Source organism: Danio aesculapii, chromosome 11 (genome assembly GCF_903798145.1).
Source record: "Danio aesculapii chromosome 11, fDanAes4.1, whole genome shotgun sequence".
NCBI classification, from domain to species: Eukaryota; Metazoa; Chordata; class Actinopteri; order Cypriniformes; family Danionidae; genus Danio; species Danio aesculapii.
The window spans coordinates 14,533,131-14,553,655 of record NC_079445.1 but is presented as its reverse complement, the minus strand read 5'-3'; the positions used below and the strand labels follow the sequence as shown (position 1 = coordinate 14,553,655).

At 36.8% G+C, this 20,525-nt stretch overlaps 1 protein-coding gene across 1 annotated transcript in view; it reads left to right on the top strand.

The window, feature by feature from the left end:
• Positions 1-20,525, top strand: part of grin3bb (glutamate receptor, ionotropic, N-methyl-D-aspartate 3Bb) — a 221,657-nt gene that overhangs the window by 161,025 nt on the left and 40,107 nt on the right. The window contains exons 3-5 of the mRNA XM_056468617.1: positions 8,280-9,372; positions 10,479-10,624; positions 15,980-16,095. Coding sequence (XP_056324592.1) covers positions 8,280-9,372; positions 10,479-10,624; positions 15,980-16,095 — 1,355 coding nt within the window. The remainder of the gene's footprint in view (positions 1-8,279; positions 9,373-10,478; positions 10,625-15,979; positions 16,096-20,525) is intronic.

The following is a 20,525-nucleotide window of genomic DNA, read 5'->3' as shown; positions in this document are numbered from 1 at the left end:
TGCACCAGACCGCAAACCAGCTGATTGGTGGAGAGTGATTAAACCAATTATGATATGGGGATGGTTAGGAGGCCATGATGGCCAGTGGGCAAACTTGGTCAGGATGCCAGGCTTAAACCTCTACTCTTTTTCGAAAGAAATCCTGACATTTTTAACGACCACAGAGAGTCAGGATCTCGGTTTAACGTCTCATCCGAAGGACTCCACATATGAACGAGGCCTGAATCTGATGTCAGTAAATATGAATCCATGTAATTTTTTATAAAAATCCCATATAAAATTTGTGAAACATAAAAGATAAAAATGCTGTAAATAAAACAGGTGGAAAATTTTGCAGTCTGAGCCCTTTGACGTGTGATATAACAGCAGTTTATGATCAGCTGCTAAATTCAAATCTGCTTTTACGGCTGGCACTGATATTGCTTGTCAAAGATCAAACCATCAGTTTTTTTTATAGAATAATGATTGTTTTGGGTTGCAGATACCTATTTGGGTTGTAAACATGATTGATCATACCTGCAGTTGTCATGGACATCTTGTCAGGGAAACATGGTTGTGTGTTCAGTTATAAATCTCCAACAAGAAACTCAACTCAGAAACTCTAAACATGAAGAAACCAAGGAAATTACCATAGCATTGCATTATAAACAGAAAATGTAACTGCTTACATTGATTCATCATGACTAATACTTACACGACTATGGAATCATCTCACAGAAGTATTTATTTCTAACCCTTGACTGAAGTTATGAATGAGTTGGGAGCAAGTGTGCCACATGCCTGCTTTTGAGTGAAGGTCTCGACCTTTAGATCACCCCCTGGGGGCTGGCTGCAGTACAAGTTATAAAGCCTGCCTCCTCTTTGTTAACGAACGAGACTTGAGCCCAAATAAAAAAATTAATTACACTTGCAATAAAATGTCCCGAAAGATGGTTTTGGTCAATTAAGGCACTGGTTAGCGTGCTGATATAGGCTCAAAATCTTCATTTTTGTAAAGAGTATGTTTTTACATTTACATTTACATTTAGTCATTTAGCAGACGCTTTTATCCAAAGCGACTTACAAATGAGGACAAGGAAGCAATTTACACAACTATAAGAGCAACAGTGAATAAGTGCTATAGGCAAGTTTCAGGTGTGTAAAGTCTAAGAAGCAAAGCATTAGTAATGTTTTTTTTTTTTTTTTTTTTGAGTGAGAGTACAGTTAGTGGTATAGCCAGAGAGGCAGTTACAGATTAGGAAGGAAAGTGGAGACTAAATAGTTGAGTTTAGTCGTTTCTTGAAGACAGCAAGTGACTCTTAGGGAGTTAATTCCACCAACTGGGCAGATTGAATGCGAGAGTTCGGGAAAGTGATTTCTTCCCTCTTAGGGATGGAACCACGAGGCAACGTTCATTCACAGAACGCAAGTTTCTGGAGGGTACATAAATCTGCAGAAGTGAGAGCAGATAAGAAGGAGCAAAGCCAGAGGTCACTTTGTAAGCAAACATCAGAGCTTTTAATTTGATGCGAGCAGCAACTGGCAGCCAGTGCAAACAGGTGAGTAGTGGAGTGACATGTGCTCTTTTGGGTTCACCCAAAGACCACTCGTGCTGCTGCGTTCTGAAGCAGCTGAAGAGGTTTGATAGAGTTAGCTGGAAGCCCGGCTAGTAGAGAGTTGCAATAATCCAGTTTGGAGAGAACAAGAGCTTGAACAATGAGTTGAGCTGCATGTTCAGATAGGAAGGGTCGGACCTTTCTGACATTATAGAGTGCGAATCTGCAAGATCGAGCAGTTCTAGAAATGTGGTCAGAGAAGTTTAGTTGGTCATCAATCGTTACTTCAAGGCTTTTTACCATTTTGGATGCAGTAATGGTTGCTCCATCCATCTGGATTGAAAAGTTATGGTGTAGAGTCGGGTTGGCAGAAGCTTCATGTATTTCCGTTTTCTCGAGGTTAAGCTGAAGATGATGATCTTTCATCTAGTGTGAAATGTCTGACAGGCAGGCTGAGATGCGAGCTGCAACCGAGGGATCATCAGGGTGAAAAGAGAGGTATAGCTGGGTATCATCAGCATAGCAGTGGTAGGAAAATCCATGTTTCTGGATGACTGGTCCAAAAGATGTCGTGTAGATGGAGATGAGAAGTGGCCCAAGAACAGTGCCCTGAGGTACCCCAGTGTTTAGATGCTGTAGGTTGGACACCTCTCCCCTCCAAGACACCTTGAATGACCTGTCAGAGAGGTAAGATCTGAACCATTGAATAACAGTGCCTGCAACGCCCAGTGACTCAAGCGTAGATAGCAGGATCTGGTGGTTTACAGTGTCAAAAGCAGCTGATAAATCCAGCAAGATGAGGACAGATGATTTAGAGTCTGCTTTAGCCAGTCTGAGATCATCCACGACCGAGAGCAGGGCAGTCTCAGTTGAGTGGCCTTTCTTAAAGCCAGATTGTTTGTTGTCCATGAGGTTGTTTTGAGTAAGAAAGTCAAGGACTTGATTGAACACTACTTTTTCCAGAATCTTGGCCATGAATGGAAGCAGGGATACCGGTCGGTAGTTTTTAGCAGTAATTTAATGCTGGGCGTATCATCGTGATTGACAGTTCTGATTGACAGCTTCTCAAAGCAGACGTTGGAGCTTTGAGAGGAGATTGAAGTGTTATTATTTGATTTCTGTGTTATTTTATCATGATAAAATGTCTTGTTCAGCAGTAAAGGCTTTTTATTAGTTTGGCTTTATTAGTTTGCTGATACACGCCTAACCATGACGGGGAAAATACAGGTGATCGCTATCTAGCAGTTATTCTCTTTATGGGTCTGAAATAATAATTAGGAAGAAAAAACTAATGTTAACCTATCTCCACATTGATCTCCTGTAATGTTATTTAAACTTGATTTACAGGACGTCTCTGACATTTTGAGTTTCGGCATGTTATCGAGTTAATCTACTGAATTTGCTGTTATAAAATATTAATGTTCTAGAAACTGAATCTTATATAACTAATTGAGCTATAAATGTTATATATTCTTTATATACATCATTTACTGTTGGCTTTTTATTTGAAAACTCCTAATGAACATTAAAATGAGTCATAGCATCATGGCAAATGATGGAAAATGACCAGCTAAATCCAGCTAAAACCAGCTTGACCAGCCTGGTTTAGGCTGGACATAACTGGTTTTGGCTGGGCTCCCAGCCTGTCTAGGCTGGTCAAGCTGGTTTTAGCTGGTCATCTCCCAGCCTGACCAGCTAAGACCAGGCTGGAAATGGCTGGAAACCAGACTGGAAATGGCCAAAACCCCTCTAAAACCAGGTTGGTCAACCAGCTAAAACCAGCCAACGAGCCTAGGTTGGTTTAAGCTGTTTTTTTCAGTAGGGATATCCTGATTCGTAATAAATGTGTTTGTGAATTTTATTTTGTATGTATGCACGAGTGTTATTTGGGTGTTTATACACGCATTTAGTTTAGGCATTGGGCCTATAATATGCCAGTATACTGTAGGTGTATATGCGAGTAATGTATAGGTGTATATGCACGTGTTTTACGTATGTGTTGATAAGTGAAATTTGATTTAAATCCTACACGGCGCCTCATAATGAATGGTAATCGGAAGCGTACAAAAGCGGAACTGCTTTGTTGCAGTTGTTTTTATTAACGAACCAATATTAATAATGTATATTCTGAACCCACGAATCACAGGACACACCCAACTGTGGGAGAACGACGGGACGATACATTTCTTTTACAGAGAACAGTTGCATCCCTATATATATATATATATATATATATATATATATATATATATATATATATATATATATATATATATATATATATATATATATATATATATATATAGTTCACTGTAGTAAAAGCTAAAGTATACTATGGTAATTACTATTAGTTCAAGATAGTTACTAATGATACTACATTATATGCTACAGAGTTTTTAAATGTGTTGGATTTTTTGTTTTTGCTGTTATATAATTTATTTTTGTTTAAGTATATCATATTATGCCCCATATGGTTTCGTGGCAGTTTTATTGATCACTAAGATATGATTGACTTGTATTTAAGCTGCTTTGATTTAAAAATGAAAATTGCAAAAATAGCTTAGATGTAGCTAAGCTATTTTTTGCCAATTAGCTTTTAGCTTAGCTTGCTACATTTGCCAGAGGGTAGCTTTTAGTGTAGTTAAGCTACATTTTAAGTAGAGTAGCTTATAGCTTAGCTCACTACATTTTTCAACTAGCTTTCCCAACATTGAAGTTATGCATCCTAATTAATGGTTAGATTAGATAATATGCAGGGGTGGGGGGTCAGTTGAAGTATATAAAACCTACATGTGAAAGGGTTCAATTATGACTTAATAAGTCTATATAAATCTTCCATTTACAGCCAAAAACACACCTTTTTGGAGCCAAGTCATGTGCAGTCTTTTGTGAAGCATTATCATGTACATGCAAAAAAAAAAATTCTGGAAATGTTTTACATGTGTTTTTTTCCATCTTCCTTTAATATTCCCTTTGTTTACAGTTATGTCAGCTCTCTACTCAATATCTGAAAGATTAGAAAAGTGGAAGCCATATCAAATAGGACTTTTGACTATAAAACTACAAGTCATTTTAATTGAACTGCACACTTTCCATTTCATGTCAGTTATTGGTTGGCTATAGTGGGCCATTTTGCCTCCTGTGACAGGTGAAACTATAGATTAAGGTTTGAAGCCAAATTACTGTACATGTTAAGCTTTTACACTCAGCTTTTCATTAACTAGCATGGCATTAGTCAAAAAGTCATATATATCATTTATGACTCCAGACATTAATCTTCAAGCTCAATGTCAAAAAATTTCCTTAAGTGACCCGAGCTGCGTGCTAGAAACACAGCCCTGCCAACTGAGTAGCTGTAATTCTGAAGAGTGGGAGGGTGGTTCACAATCAGATATATTGCTCTGTGAAAGCAGCATCTGTATTTTATGATGTGGTGGATGCCAGACCATGTCACTCATCCAGCTAGGCAATCCCTCTCCCAGGCCATCCCCCTTTGCTACAGTTACAGCATACTGTATGTAATATCTGCTTTGCTGCTGGAGAAGAAAAAGCTAACTTTACCTGCATTTAATCATGTTACTAACTCCTACATGTCTACCCATTAACTTATGAGTCTTTAGGTGCATTTCAAATCACATAATTATGTACTATTCTACACCATTTTGTAGTCTAAGTAGTGAGTTCGCACAGAAATGGCAGGTGCTATTTGGTAGTTCGGTCATTAATTTCACTAATTTGGCAACCATTTTATGTCTGGGAAACGGTTTGAATTTACGGATGCTTTTGTTGAGTGTACAAGTGTATATGTGCATTGTGTGTCATTTGGGATGCAAATTTTGTCTAGGTTTCTGAACACTAAAATTTGTTCAGCATGGTCCCTATAGCATAGATTATTTAGGTATATGCTAGAGCTACATCATAAGTATCTTTATTCACTTATGACCATTCAGGAGTTACAAATCAGCTCCAAAAGATTCTGTTAGAATCTCCACGCGAGATAATTCAGATGAAGCCCCTAATGCCAGATCTTGTCAGAAAACATCAGTTTGATGGGTCTCTGAATAAAAAGCCTGCAGAACTGTTACATACTCAAACCTGTTAAACAGAACTGAATGTTCTATCAGCCAGGAAGTTGACTGTGAAGAGCAGAAGCAGAGGACGAGATAATGAAGATGAGATTTAATCATTTTAAATGCATATGTTTCAATGCTCAGAAATTGTTTGATCAACACAAGTTCAAAAAGTTATTTTATACACTCTCAGAAATAAAGGTACGAGATCTGTCACAGGGGTGGTACATTTTTAAAAGGTACCCATTTGTACTTAAAGTGTCCATATTGGTACCTCAAAAGTATATAATAGTATCCAAAATTTAAGAGGAACACTTTTGTACTTTTCAGGTACTAATATGTACTCCTGAGGTATTAAAATGGACCTTTTAGATACAAATTTGTACCTTTTGAAAAGGTATCACCCCAGTGACAGCTCTTGTACCTTTATTTCTGAGAGTGTACCAATGAAAATGCTGAAAATACTGAAAATACTGCTATAAATATAATGCAGGGACATTAAGCTTAACTTGGAGACAGGCTTTTATGAAAACATGTATCGCTGGAAACCACTATCATAATATTATAACAATAAGGAATGAAAGAATGTAACAATAATGTAATGTGTATTAATATAGCATATAGCCATACACCCAAGGTCTCTCCAACCACCACCAGTGTTCAGCGCCAGTGTGCTCACCACACACTGGCTATTGGCTGAGTGGAGAGACAGTAGCTATGTTTCCATCCAAAAATGCGTATTATCTTTATCTTTATCTTTACCTAGATTATCACATAAAAGATGTGCAAATAAAGCAACGTTTCCATCCAACGAGTCAAAGCGAACAAAATCGTCACTTCCTGTTTAACTGGCACCAAATATCAATAGTAAAAACAGAATTTTCTCTGGTAGGAGAAGCTGCATGAATCTTTTCTTCTTTTAATAAATGACTTGTGCCTCAAAAGGCAATCCTGACAAGCAGTGAACGCACAGAGGTGTTTAAAGGCGTGAGACCGGAGCACAGACACTCTTGATTCTGGAGGTCATTAATAATATAACACTAATACTGGAATGGTTAAGGCACTTTACAATGACCAAAACAACATTTCAGATGTTTTACAGTGTGCTCAGCCTGCTGGTTTGTCCATTCACACACATTTTTATCATCACATGATCTCTTATTACAAAATCACATTACTTTTTCATGCGCATACTGAAATTTGTTCGGTAAAAGTGTTTTGATTGTAGTTTATGCGTATCTTTTGTCATCGAAAGTTTATCCCACTCAAATATGCGCATCATTTTTTTAAGCGCATTTTCAAAATTTATGCGCATCTTGGTGTTTCCATCAACCTATTTTTTATGTGCATTTTGGATATGTGCATAAAAATAGGTGGATGGAAACGTAGCTAGTGATAGAGCCAATTTGGTGGATGGGGAGGATTGGGAGGCCATGATGGGTAAGGACCGATGAAAGGAATTTGGTCAGGATACCGGGGTTATACCCCTACTCTTTACAAGAAGTGCCATGCAGCCACTTCCAACAACCTAGTTTTCCCATGCGGCCTCCCATCCAGGTACTGACCAGGCTCAGCCCTGCTTAGCTTCAATGTAAATATAAAAATACAATAAAAAAAAAGAATAATCAAATTAAAAATCAAACCTTTAATAAATTATTAAACCATGAAAATAATCAAATGGTAATAACTGTTCATAAATGACTACTGGGGTGTCACGGTGGCGAAGTAGGTAGCACGATTGCCTCACAGCAAGAAGGTCGCTGGTTTGAGCCTTGGCTGGGTCAGTTGGCATTTCTGTGTGGAGTTTGCATGTTCTTCCCGTGTTCGCGTGGGTTTCAACCAGGTTTTCTGGTTTCTCCCACAAGTCCAAAGACATGCTCTATTGGTGAATTGGTTAGGCTAAATTGTCCGTAGTGTATGAGTGTGAATGAGTGTGTATGGATTCTTCCCAGTGATGGGTTCCAGCTGGAAGGGCATCTACTGTGTAAAACATATGCTGGATGAGTTGGCGGTTCATTCTGCTGTGGCAACCCCCGATTAATAAAGGGACCAAGCCGAAAAGAAAAGGAATGAATGAATAAAATGACTACTGATTATATGATTAAATAAGTTAATGGATAATAAAAAATTATAAAAGCAAGAAAATAAAAACACCTTTTCTAAAACAACACACACAGAATTCACAAATCATTCAGTTCTCAAGAGCAAAGATGACATGTAAAGGAATGCTAACAATATAATAATCTTTATTTATTATAGATCATATAGACCTCTTCCAACATTATTCAATTCAATTCAATTCATCTTTATTTCTATAGCGCCTTTACAATGTCAAAGCAGCTTAACATAGAAGTTCTAGTAAACTGAAATTGAGTCAGTCCAGTTTTCTGAGTAGAAGTTCTGTTTACTTCAGTTCAGTGTGGTTTAAATATCACTACTGAAAGTCCAAACACTGAAGAGCAAATCCATCGATGCACAGCTCAAGTCCATAAAGCATCGAATGCTTGTAAATATGCCTGACAAGATTTATTTTGTACAAAAGCTATTGTACACTGACATCAACAACATCTATTGAACTTTAAGTTATAACAGCAGAACAACAAGCTTGATAACATTCTGTACTGTAACAAATCAGCTCACAAATGATCTGACTATTGTATTTTCTCACCCACAGGTTCCTCTCTAATACATCCTTTTTAGGGTTGACAGGCCCTGTCAACGTTCAACGCAACCTTTCCCGTGTACACACATCTCATAGGGTCCACATTTGGAGTCTTCAACGGGATGCCGTCGGGCAACCTACGTGGGTGACTGTAGGCAGCTGGGAAGGTGGTAGGTTGAATGTGGAGGAGCAGGGATTATGGCAAGGCTCATCGCCTCGGCAGCGCACAGAAGGCCAAATTGGCAGGGAAGGACGTAGATGGCGAGCTGGCTTTCCTGTGTCTGGAAGTCGTCTACGTGTGGTCACTCTAGTGGAGCACCCGTTCGTCTTTACTCGAGAGGTAGATGAGGATGGGAACTGTCCTGCTGGGCAATATTGTCTGGATGCAGGGACAAACAGTTCAGAAACCCTAGATCACTTGTATGCTGAGCGGGCTCAAGGCAACAAAAGCTTCTTGCCACCAGATTACAGCAAGTGTTGCTATGGATACTGTATTGATTTATTGGAGAAGCTGTCAGAAGACATGAATTTTGAGTTTGACCTGTACATAGTTGGAGATGGGAAATATGGAGCTGTCAAGGGAGGGCAGTGGACAGGTTTGGTGGGTGACCTCCTAAGTGGAGTAGCTGATATGGCCGTTACCAGCTTTAGCATCAACTCGGCTCGCAGTAAAGTGATTGATTTCACTAGTCCATTCTTTTCAACAAGTTTGGGAATACTGGTGCGCAGTAAAGACACAGCAGCACCCATTGGAGCATTCATGTGGCCGTTACACTGGTCCATGTGGATGGGAATTTTTGTGGCACTGCACATTACAGCATTGTTCCTCACCCTCTACGAATGGAAGAGTCCCTTTGGAATGACACCTCATGGACGAAACCGCGTAAAGGTCTTTTCCTATTCTTCAGCCCTCAACCTCTGCTACGCCATCCTCTTTGGCCGCACAGTCTCTAGTAAGACACCAAAGTGTTGGACTGGGCGTTTCCTCATGAATCTATGGGCTATATTTTGCCTGCTGGTTTTGTCCAGTTACACAGCAAACCTAGCTGCAGTGATGGTTGGGGAAAAGACCTTTGAAGAAGTGTCAGGAATACATGATGCCAAGGTGAGATTTTTTTGAGACACTTACAGGTTATACAGTAATAAAACCAATAGCTCTTTACTTAAAAAATGTTCATAAGATAGTAGTGAAAGCTTATAATCTTGACATAACACTTGTCATGAATATGAATGAGAATTTATGCATGCTTATGACAACTGTCATTACGTGTCATTCGCTCAGCTATTCAGCATTGTTTGAAATGTCTTTGTCACGACAACTTGCCATCATATTTGTGGAATGGAATTTTATAACATCATCATTAATATATTTCTTGACATTAACTACAGTGGTTTCTGTGCGGAGTTTGCATGTTCTCCCCGTGTTCGTGTGGGTTTCCTCTGGGTGCTCCAGTTTCCCCCACAGTGCACTATTAGTGAATTGGATAAACTAAATTGGCCGTAGTGTGTGAGTGCGTATGTGACTGCGAGAGTGCATGGGTGTTTCCCAATACTGGTTTGTGGCCACTTGGACTTTCTGGGTCTCCAAAAAACAGAATCACACTTGTACTCCATTTGGTCAAAATTACCGAAATGTGACTTGTGTTGATCAAATGTGACTTTTTAAATTTTTTTTATAATTTTTTTTTCTTTTTGATTTTGCATTTTGAGAGGATTTGGTTAAAAAAATAATACTCATGCAGTAATTAATAGAATTTTTCACCATTAAAAACAATTGGATTTTTTTTTTAAGTAATACAGTTTTTTTTTTTATTAGCACAGTATTAGTGAGTAGTAGTGAAACTCTCCCTTTCAAATTCAATTTTTAGGAGGTAGATTAGGACCATCTAGATGCCACTAGATGAATGTAAAGCTCTGTGTGGAACAGCTTGTCATTTTCTAGTGGTTTGAATTCTGAACTCGAACTGCTCGAATCCTGTCCCCAATTTTTTTTATCTATGCATTGCAAAAAATGTAAAAAGTCACAAAGGTTCATACAATTCCAATGAAGCTGTATTCTTTATATATAAGCTGTATTTTACATTTAAAAATATATATATTTTTCATTCAGAAGTGACCGAGGAGACACAGAGGGATAAAAGAGACATTGTTGTGTGTTTCTCTATAATGTACAATAAAGTCTGTATTTGTTTTTCCTGCCCTTGGCCTCAGCTCCATCACCCTTCTCAGGGATTCCGATTCGGCACAGTTCGGGAAAGCAGTGCAGAGGATTACATGAAAAAGAGTTTTCCTGAGATGCATGAATATATGCGGAAATTCAACGAACCTACCACACCTGATGGAGTTGCCACTCTCAAGTAAGAGACAATTCACCCAACAGCATGCAGACAGCAGATTGTAGTAAGTGCTCCTGGTATAGTTGCAGAAGCAAACACTTTTACCACAAATCAAAATTTAGCAATAAATAAATAAACTGCATGGCCATTCAAACAGCAGTTACAACCTCTTCATTACTATGCAAATGCATAGTGAATCTCCAAAACAGTCTTTCTAGCGACTCACTGGTTGACAGTACAACCGTCAATATTTTGCCCAAATAATTAAATAAATAAATATAAAACTGTCATTAAAATGAGGTGTTTGCCTGAAGCATTGTTTTTTTCTCTCAGCATATTTCAGTCAAAGATTTGAGATTCCCTCTCACTGCTGTTCACCAGGCGAGTTGTTTATTGTTTTCTACCAGCTGCAGTGCCACAGTCTGTCACGCACATATCAATAAATGAATAGTGTGTTGTTATTATTTGTTTATTTAAACATTAAATTATTTCTGATTTTTAACTAAAGCTTAATTCAGTTAAAGTAAACTATAATTGGGAATACATGGATTTTCCTCTACTAACCATATGGTGGCCCAGTAGCACCACACAACAGAATTAATAGGGTTACAACACAACAGCATAAGTTCACAACACAAAAAAAAACGTAAATTCACAACACAATGATTTAAGATCACAACAACATTAAACAAATATAAGTGTTTAAATTTATATACAAACAGAATATAAACAGCATTGAGCCACAACGCAATGACATTAAGCCACAACCATAGACTGTAAAAGATATGGATGTAGTATCCGTGACTTCACCCATAGGATTCTGAAAAACGCAAAAGAAGCTACCAGTAGGCGTGGCCAACCATCGCAATTTTTTTTGCGCATCATCGCACTGACCGGGGCATACCAAACAAGGGCAAATAGGTGGAGTGTGAGCGGAGAGGCCTGCTAGCATTTTGCTTAGACAGGCTTTTCTTTGGGAGAAACGTTTAATACTTAATTACCTGCAACTTGTTTGTGTTCTGACCACATGTGCTTGATTGTACACTATATCAATAAAGTGTTTAGTTTTTTAAAAACACAGTTGTGATACATTGAGCCACTAAACATCGTTCTTATGACGTTTTTCTACAGGAGAAAAACGCGAATTACCTCCAAATACTTCAAATATAGTCTGTGTTAATAAATGCAAGGCTATTTTTTAAATCCAGGCATAATACTGTATGACGTTTCAAATGACTGTTTTGTAGCCTACAGCTAATCAATCTGTCAGATTCTGAGTGCATTCAAGTTCTAAAGAAAAATATAAATAATAAATTATCTTAAATAAAACAAATACATTTATAGATGGTATATAATTTCACTCACCAGGGAAATGGAGGCTACGATAATGGTTTGTGAGCACAATTAAGTGTACACAGCTTGCCGTATTATCTGATAAGTGTAGGAAATGATTCCAAAAAGCAACTAACTGTGTAAAGCCACATGAAACAAAACAAAAATATGATGTATATGCCGAGCTTAGCGGCTAATCAGCCGGAATCAGCTGAGGTGAAGTGACGGCGATCAGCGAGACCTAGCTGTCACTCAAGTGGCCATGCCCTTAATTATGCAGAATTAATATAACCCTAAAAGAAACGGATGAGCTATAAAAAAAAATTCACCCCCTCACAGATGTCATAAAGTGTAATATTAGCTAAATGAACAAAAATCGTTCTTTGTACCATGCTGTAAACACCTTTTTTTCTGCTGTAAAGTTGGCCATTTTAGAGAAATTTGCTCTATTATGGAGCCAGGACTAGCGGTATTTCCATGAATTGCAGTTTCAGTTACTTCCGTTTTTGCTTCACGAGGGAGAGCGGGAGGTTGCCGCTTGGCCACAACACAACGGAAATACTCCCAAACAGTGTTGACAGTGAAACCTTAATTACCCAGAAACGAAATTAGAAATTCTCAGTGTAATGGATTTGTAAATGAACAATATTTTCCCATAATTCTCCTGTATCAGTTGCGCCTTTAAAGAGATGCTGTTCCCAAAGTGGCTTCTATATACAGAATCTGAGAAGAAGCAAGAATAGACATCTTGAAGCTTGGGTGTGCTTAAACATTATTTTAACATGACCCAACATAATAAAACATGCAGCAAAAACATTTTTATCACTTAAAAATCAAGTACACATTTTAAGATCAATCGAATCAAAATGACACATCATTATTTGGGTTCCAGCACACAGGGGTTATGTGAACATTTTAATGTTGATGTATAATGTACAATGTTGAAGTATAATGTAATGAACCCAACAATAATGTATTTCTTGAATGTAGGAAGTACAAACTAGAACAAGATTTTGATCAAATGGTCAAGTGAAATATGAGCAATATCGCACGTAGCAGTGTGATATGGCTGTATAACGGCACTGGTGGGAGGTGTGCGATGGTTCTAGTGTCCCACCATTGATGATATACAAGCCATATTGCACTGCAACGAGTGTAATATTGTGTTTATACAACAGTTGACATATTCGTGTTTATAAAAAAGAAAAATCAAACACAGAGAGTTTCAAAAATCCTTTTGTGCAAGGAACTACTTTCTTCCGCCATTGATTCACATCTGCAGCTGACCATCAGAACAGCAGAAAGCGTTGCTAAAACATTACTTTAGAGCTAGTATTTGAATGATTCTCTAGTATAATGTCTGAAGTGATGACAAAACAGGGGATTTTGCTCACTTAAGATTATGGGCCCTTATATTACACCCAGCGCAATAACGCACAGACCAATTTTCAGACCAGCGGAACAGTAGTTTTCCCGTTTTCCGCCACGTTGTTTAAATAGCAAACATTGTTGGCGGAGTGATATTTTGAGTAACTAAAATAGACTGTGCAATAGACCAGCTGTAAGCAAGTCTAAAGTCCAGCGCAGAGCGCGTTAGTTGTGCGCCTCGCTTACACATTGTTTAAAACACACAGGATGTACAGCAAATCACATATATCTTTACAAATGAAAAAGAATTAAAGGAATAAAATATTACAAAAATTTTATTTTCTACAAAAACCACTGCCTCCATGCCTTCTTCATCTCGGGGGGGCTTTTTTCAGTTTATTCACGACAACTTGTTTTTCATATAATGTTATTTTTATTAGCAGTATTATTTGTTACATGCTCTTTTACATTTGTTTTAATAAAAACAAGCTAAGATTTGTCCACCTGTCAGGTTTTAGACCATATGGGGCACAGCATGGACAACATTATTATTGTTCATTTATTGGTATTTTGAAAATTAAAACTGAATTTAGAAATTGTTTTGAAACAAATCTTTGCACTTAACAAACAAAATTAATTATGGAGGCTAATGCATGTCTTTAGTGGAGTGAGTTTCCACTGTTTCCTTATCCGCAAAATAGAGAAAGAGAAAGTGAAAGTAAAGACCGATTGAAGGAGGCTCATTCATTAACCTTGCGCTGCAGATGGTCTGTTTAACTGATTTCTCGCTAGTGAATCGTTTTTCAACTTACAAAGTCTGCCGTGTAAATAGCAAATGTGCCATGGTGCAACGCAGCTGACTTTTAAAGGGAATGGGGGATGAGACTCTGATTGGTTTATTCTCAAAACACACCCATAACTCATTAAGAGAATAAGCACTACCCTGTTAGACCATGCGCCGCGACGCAGAGCATACCAAAAGTGGATTTGAACATGCCCTCAATATATATATATATATATATATATATATATATATATATATATATATATATATATATATATATATATATATATATATATATATATATATATATATATATATATATATATATATATACACATACATACATACATACATACATACATACATACATACATGCATACATACATAATTTAATATATATTGTACTATGTCCTCCATGATTTCATTAGAGAGAAACTGCCTCCCTGGTTGGTAGCATTTCTGTTGTGTTGTGGTTTAAAAGGATAGTTTACCCAAAAATGAACATTCTATCATCATTTCCTCACCTTTTACTTGTTTCAAAACATTAATAAAGCAAGCAAAAGCATACAACACAATGACATTAAAGGGATAGTTCACACAAGAATAAAAATGCACTCGTTTTCTCACCATCAAGTGGTTCCAACCCTTTATGAGTTTCTATCTTCTATTTAAAACAAAATAAGATTTTTTAAAGAAAGCTTGAAGCTATCGTCTTTTGCTTTAAATAGAAGATAGAACCTCATAAAGGGTTGGGACCACTTGAGGGTGAGAAAATAATGAGTACATTTTTATTCTTGTGTGAACTATCCATTTAATGTCATTGTGTTGTTCGCTTTCGCTTGCTTTATTAATGTTGTTGTCTTGTGAGCTTAAGTTTGCTTTATTGATGTCATTCTGTTGGTTTATGTATTTGTTTTGTGAGATTATATTTGCTCCTGGGTCACTGTAAGTTTGCACCCAAAACCAGAGATCAGTTTAGAAGAAACAGCAAAACATATTAACATTCTGAGAGTTGTCAAGTCTTTCTTCTCTCATTAATTCCTTAGTAAAGGGTTTAGTCTGTGTGACAGATGGTAGAATTAACTGAAATTATGGCATTGAAGTTACTTCATTTAATTTTTTGGAAGTATCATTCAGAATGTAATTGGGAGAAAAACTTAAAAGAGGCAAACGTCTTCAAAAGAGTCAAAGATCCATGAAGTATTTGAACTGGCTGAAAACACTTTAATCCTTTTTTTAATTTTGAAAAGAGGATCAGAGGTATCAATGACCATATGTATCGCAATGAAGCAGCAAAGCAATTCATTTCTCCAAAATTTGATTTTCAGTCTCTCTGTTTCTGCCTTTTGATGTCATGCATTTTAATGATTTATATGCTCTTGTGTTTGTACTCAGATGTCAATAAAACTACTGGTGGTGACATTTTTTTAGGTTTCACTTGACAATAATCATTTAGATTGATCATATTAGTTTAGCTAGATAACAGAAATAGCTAATAACACAATATATGAAAAAAAGAATCAAGTTGTACTACTGAATTTGTTTGACTTCGGATATGCTGCTGGCTGAACTTTTTGATTAATGACACCTTTTATTAGCATTAAATTAAGTAAGGGTGGGTCACTGCCCTTAAGGTGTCTCTTTCCATTAAAATTCCTTTTCAGGCTCTATTCAGCTTGCATCTAGTTTAGCGTATAGCTGCTGATTTATGGCTGCCGCTGCAGTTTATGAACATTTAGCTCAGACAAATGATGTCTGTGTTCCATTTGCACCAGAATGAGATGCACAATCTGACTTATGAAAATCATACTGTGCATGTTTAATGAGAGTGCGGTACTTGGAGGCCTGTGTGTAGTAGTTTTGTAGCCCACCTCTTTTTTTATGTTGTGAAGGACAGATCCGCCTCAACTTGATGCATTTATCATGGACAAAGCCCTGCTGGACTATGAGGTGTCCATTGATGCTGACTGCAAGCTGCTGACCGTTGGTAAACCTTTTGCAATTGAAGGTGAGTAAAATCAATAGTTTGTTTAGTTTGAGCATTTTAGTATAAAGAGTTATTTCACCCAAAAAGAAAATTCTGTTATTAATTGGTCACCCTCATGTTGTTCCCTAAGACCTTTGTTCATTTTCAGAACACAAATTAAAGGGCACCTTTGGTGAAATCTACTTTTCAAGCTGTTTGGACAGACATATGTGTAGGTATAGTGTATATACCGTCATATTGGGCTGATATAAACACACCCAGTCCTTTTTTTTTTTTCAATTTAACAACATAAAAACAGTGGACCAATTGGAGCGGTTTTGAGATCGACCACAACTTGACGTAGGAGTGCGGTCCCCCCGCCCACTAATATTGATTGACAGGCACGAATTACCATATCCTCAGTTTGTTGTTTCACGTCCGCCATTTTGAGCGTGAGTCAAAGCAATGTCACCAGAGAAACACCCTTGCTCTATTTTTAGATGTAAGGCTCATTGGGCTCAACACAAGATCAACATTAACCACAAGATCGTTCTCATCGGCGTCATTGTTTGTAACTTTAGGTGGGTTTGCAAACGTGTACTTTTCATTGCGTCTTCCTTAAACTTCTGCTGTTTGCATTTCTCGTGGTCACAGAAGCTCCCTGTGATCTTAACTAGGTGCAGCTGAAAAGTGCGAGCGCGTTGCTTCATCTGTGCATCCCTCCAATGGAAATAAGGAACTTGCCCTAAGCAGGTCGCACACCAGAAGCGCAGCTCGGTGACGTGCAGCGCCATGCATTTTAGAATTCTAAACATAGGTTTCTATAAGTGTACACAGACTGGTGCTGCAAGTCGGCGGCTGTCCGCAGTGCCCAGCCATGACTCAGGACACATTTCATATTTCTGCCGCGCCACAGAGCGCCATCTGAATAGTTTCATTTTAAATAACATGCGAATGTGCGCGTCTGGTGTGCCATGTTACAGCTCTGAGCGGCACATCCGGTGTGTGACGCCCTTTAGATCTAGCCTGAATCAAATTTAAATCAGTGTGTGTGGTTATTAGTCTTGGTGTACAAGCTCGGCACCTTAAACTAGCACACATTTGGCTGTAAAACTATACAAAGACACAAATGATTTTGTACTCTCTGCTTGGTCTGTGTCCGAGTCGTACATGTACGGCTGAATGCTGGTCCTCTCACTCATGTTGCTTCTTTCTGTCTGCCTGTCTGTTGCCATACACAAAGCAGGGGAACTCTTGGCTCCACCCCCTCATTAAGTTAAGCGGGAAGTAATTTTCAAAATGTGAAGCAACACACCCCTAAAACAACAACGTGTACACGCCCCCTAAAATGACTCTTTTTAACACATTGTATAAAAAATTCTAATTCGTTTTTTTTTAACTGGCACACTCAAAACCATAATATTAAATCTTAAAAAAGGGGTAAACTAGGTGCCCTTTGAGATTTTTTTTTTTTTTTTTTTTTTCGATTTTAGAAATTTGAGAGCTCCCTCATCCTCCATAGACTAGTTTTTCCATTTGTTGCCATTTATGGCTGGTGTTTGATGAAATATTACTTATTGATATTGTTTATGGTAAATTAAAAACTTTTCTAATGTATATATGGTATAATGTATATATGTATATATAATGTATAAAACAAAAATTCATGCAATAGAGGGTTAAAATAGCACTTACGTCCAATGTTAATTATAATAAAATTTCCTTTAATAATAAGGAGCTTTTTGGACACTCAAAGCTCTTAAACATTTTTGGGGGGAATCACCTCATCCACCACCAGTGTGCAGCATCCATCTAGATAACGTGATGGCAGCCATATTGCACCAGACCCACACCAGCTGATTGGTGAAGAGAAGACAGAGTGATGAAGCCAATTATGATATGGGGATGGTTAGGAGGCAAAAAAAAAAGTATCTGTGTCTGTGCTAATCACAGGTTTTGGAATTGTACCCTTGCAAAATTATAAGTACGTTCAGTTTTCCTTTACGTTTTTGTAATTACAGATGCATGACTTTTATTTACGCATTAAATATTTATGACAGCGATTTTATTCCATAAGGCAGCGCTGTTGTTACAGGCGCAAGCTCGCTGCAGCTCCGCTTGCTCCAACGAGTGCTACCGAGATCACAAGATGCATCAGTGTTTTCAAAACCGAAAGTGTGAAGATGTTTTTCAGACTGAAACAAAAGGTTATTCTGTTACAGAAGCTGGTATTAGATTATTTTACCCTCTTCTTTTCAAATTAGTTTATGCATATTTAAATAATTTGCTTATTATTATTGAATATTTTAAAATGTCTAAGATTATCTTTTCTTAAGTGTATCACACTGACACTTATAATAATTAATTATACAAGTAATATTAATTATTCTTTAATAATCCTTCATTATCATGTTCAACTCCCGTCTCTATCCTACTATATAACCAGTTATTTTATAATCAGTATTTGATGCCATTGGCCAATCACCTGGATCAGAGGGCCTATTGACCACTTCTGTAAACACCGCTCTCTGGATTAGGAAAGGCTTTCTTCTCCACACCAGCCATCTCAGTTCCCAGTGAAAGAGTTTTTTTCATCAGCAGGGGACAATGTAAATGTACAAAGACCTCAGCTTATGCCAGAAAACATAGATATGCTGATATTTCTTTTTTTAAATGTAAAATCCCAGCACAATTGCTGTTTTAGTTTATATTGCTGTTTTAGTATATTAATAAGTCTTTAGTTTCTACTATATTATTTTTTTATTAGTTTTTTTTTAAATATATTATTATCTATATATATATATATATATATATATATATATATATATATATATATATATATATATATATATATATATCAGAAAATATATTATCTAGCAAAATATGTGCAACATTTAAGAAATAAAAAAAGAAAGGGCTCCATAAATTTGTTTCAAATAATTTTGTTAAAAAACCATCACTGAATGGTGAATCATGAGATTAGTATCGTGAATCGTATCAAATTGTGAGTCAGGTGAATTTTACAACCCTAACATGAAGTATGTAGAAAGATTGGACAGACCACTGCATTTAATATGGATTTATTTATTTTGTATCCTAAAAATGAAGAATATATGTGTATTCACTGACCATTATGACTGCAATCTTGACCCCCATCAGGAGGTAGATACTATGCTTGAGGGGAATTATGAGAATAAAGAGAGACAAATTGGGTAGAAATTTTAAAACTTTATATTTGCATATTTTGACACGGGAAGAAAAAGTAAGAAGTCAACTTGGCAGAGATCTCTCCTGCTGTCATGCATTTTAGAGGGGAAGCCAATTTAAATTCAAACTTGGACTGTTTTCCTGAGCTGCCTACAGGAAGCACAGATCTTTCCTGAAGGCGCCACTGAAAGGTGTGCTGGAGGAAAGAGAGAGAATCGCTCAATAAAATAACTGGTCCAGTCTATGATATTTTCATTTCCCAAGCCTAAGCCTAAGAAGGGTGTCTGGGCTAATTGAGCTCGTGCCCTTCCTGTGTTATGTTAATTACCATATGACTGTTGTCTTATGTCTCATGTCTATTCATTCCCTCCCAGCAGATTTAATACTTCTGTGTCCGTGCTAGACGTTGCTATGCATGTTTTATTAACAGATTAATAAGCACGGTCTCATGCATCAGACATAATTTAACAGACAGGTCTTGTCCTTCTGTTCTGGCCCTAAAATTGTGCTAAATTATCTCTCACATTGGAGATATATTTTATCTCAATTACAACTCAGCTAAATTATTTTCTATAATAACAATAATAACAATGAAATAGTTAAGGAAGATTTGACTTGCAAATTTTGAACAAAAAGTGTTTTGTTTATTAAATATACTAGCACATATATATATATATATTTTAAATTATATAGTTAAATATGTATAATTATTTTGCATTTAGTATATTTAAAATATTCGATTTAATTCAGTCGTTTAGTCATCCTAATTTTACACTTCCATTGGCCCACCTGGCTTAAAATTACTCCTTGTCTTTAAAACTGTCTAAAGTGGACACTGTTAAGACTTTCCAGCTGTTTGCCGGTAATTTACTGTAAATCTATTACAGCAAAAATGCATTTACATTTACAGCATCATTTATTTAGCTGTATATGTATTTACAATATTGTATGTATTTATTTACTCTAAAATATACAGTAACTTTCACAATGCAACTTTAAAATACAGTAGCATACTGCATAATGGTCCTACAGTAAAATACAGTTCATATTACAGTTAAATACTGTCATTTACAAAAATTAACAGTTAACAGTGTAATACTGAATATACTGAGAAGTGATGAATGCATAAGCTTTGTTAACAACAGTTAATGTAAATGCAGTCATTCACTTTCCATAACTAACTAATTACCTAAATAATTAACTAACAAATATCTAATGACTTTGGATTTTATAATACATTAGTAAATGTTGAAATTGTCATTAAT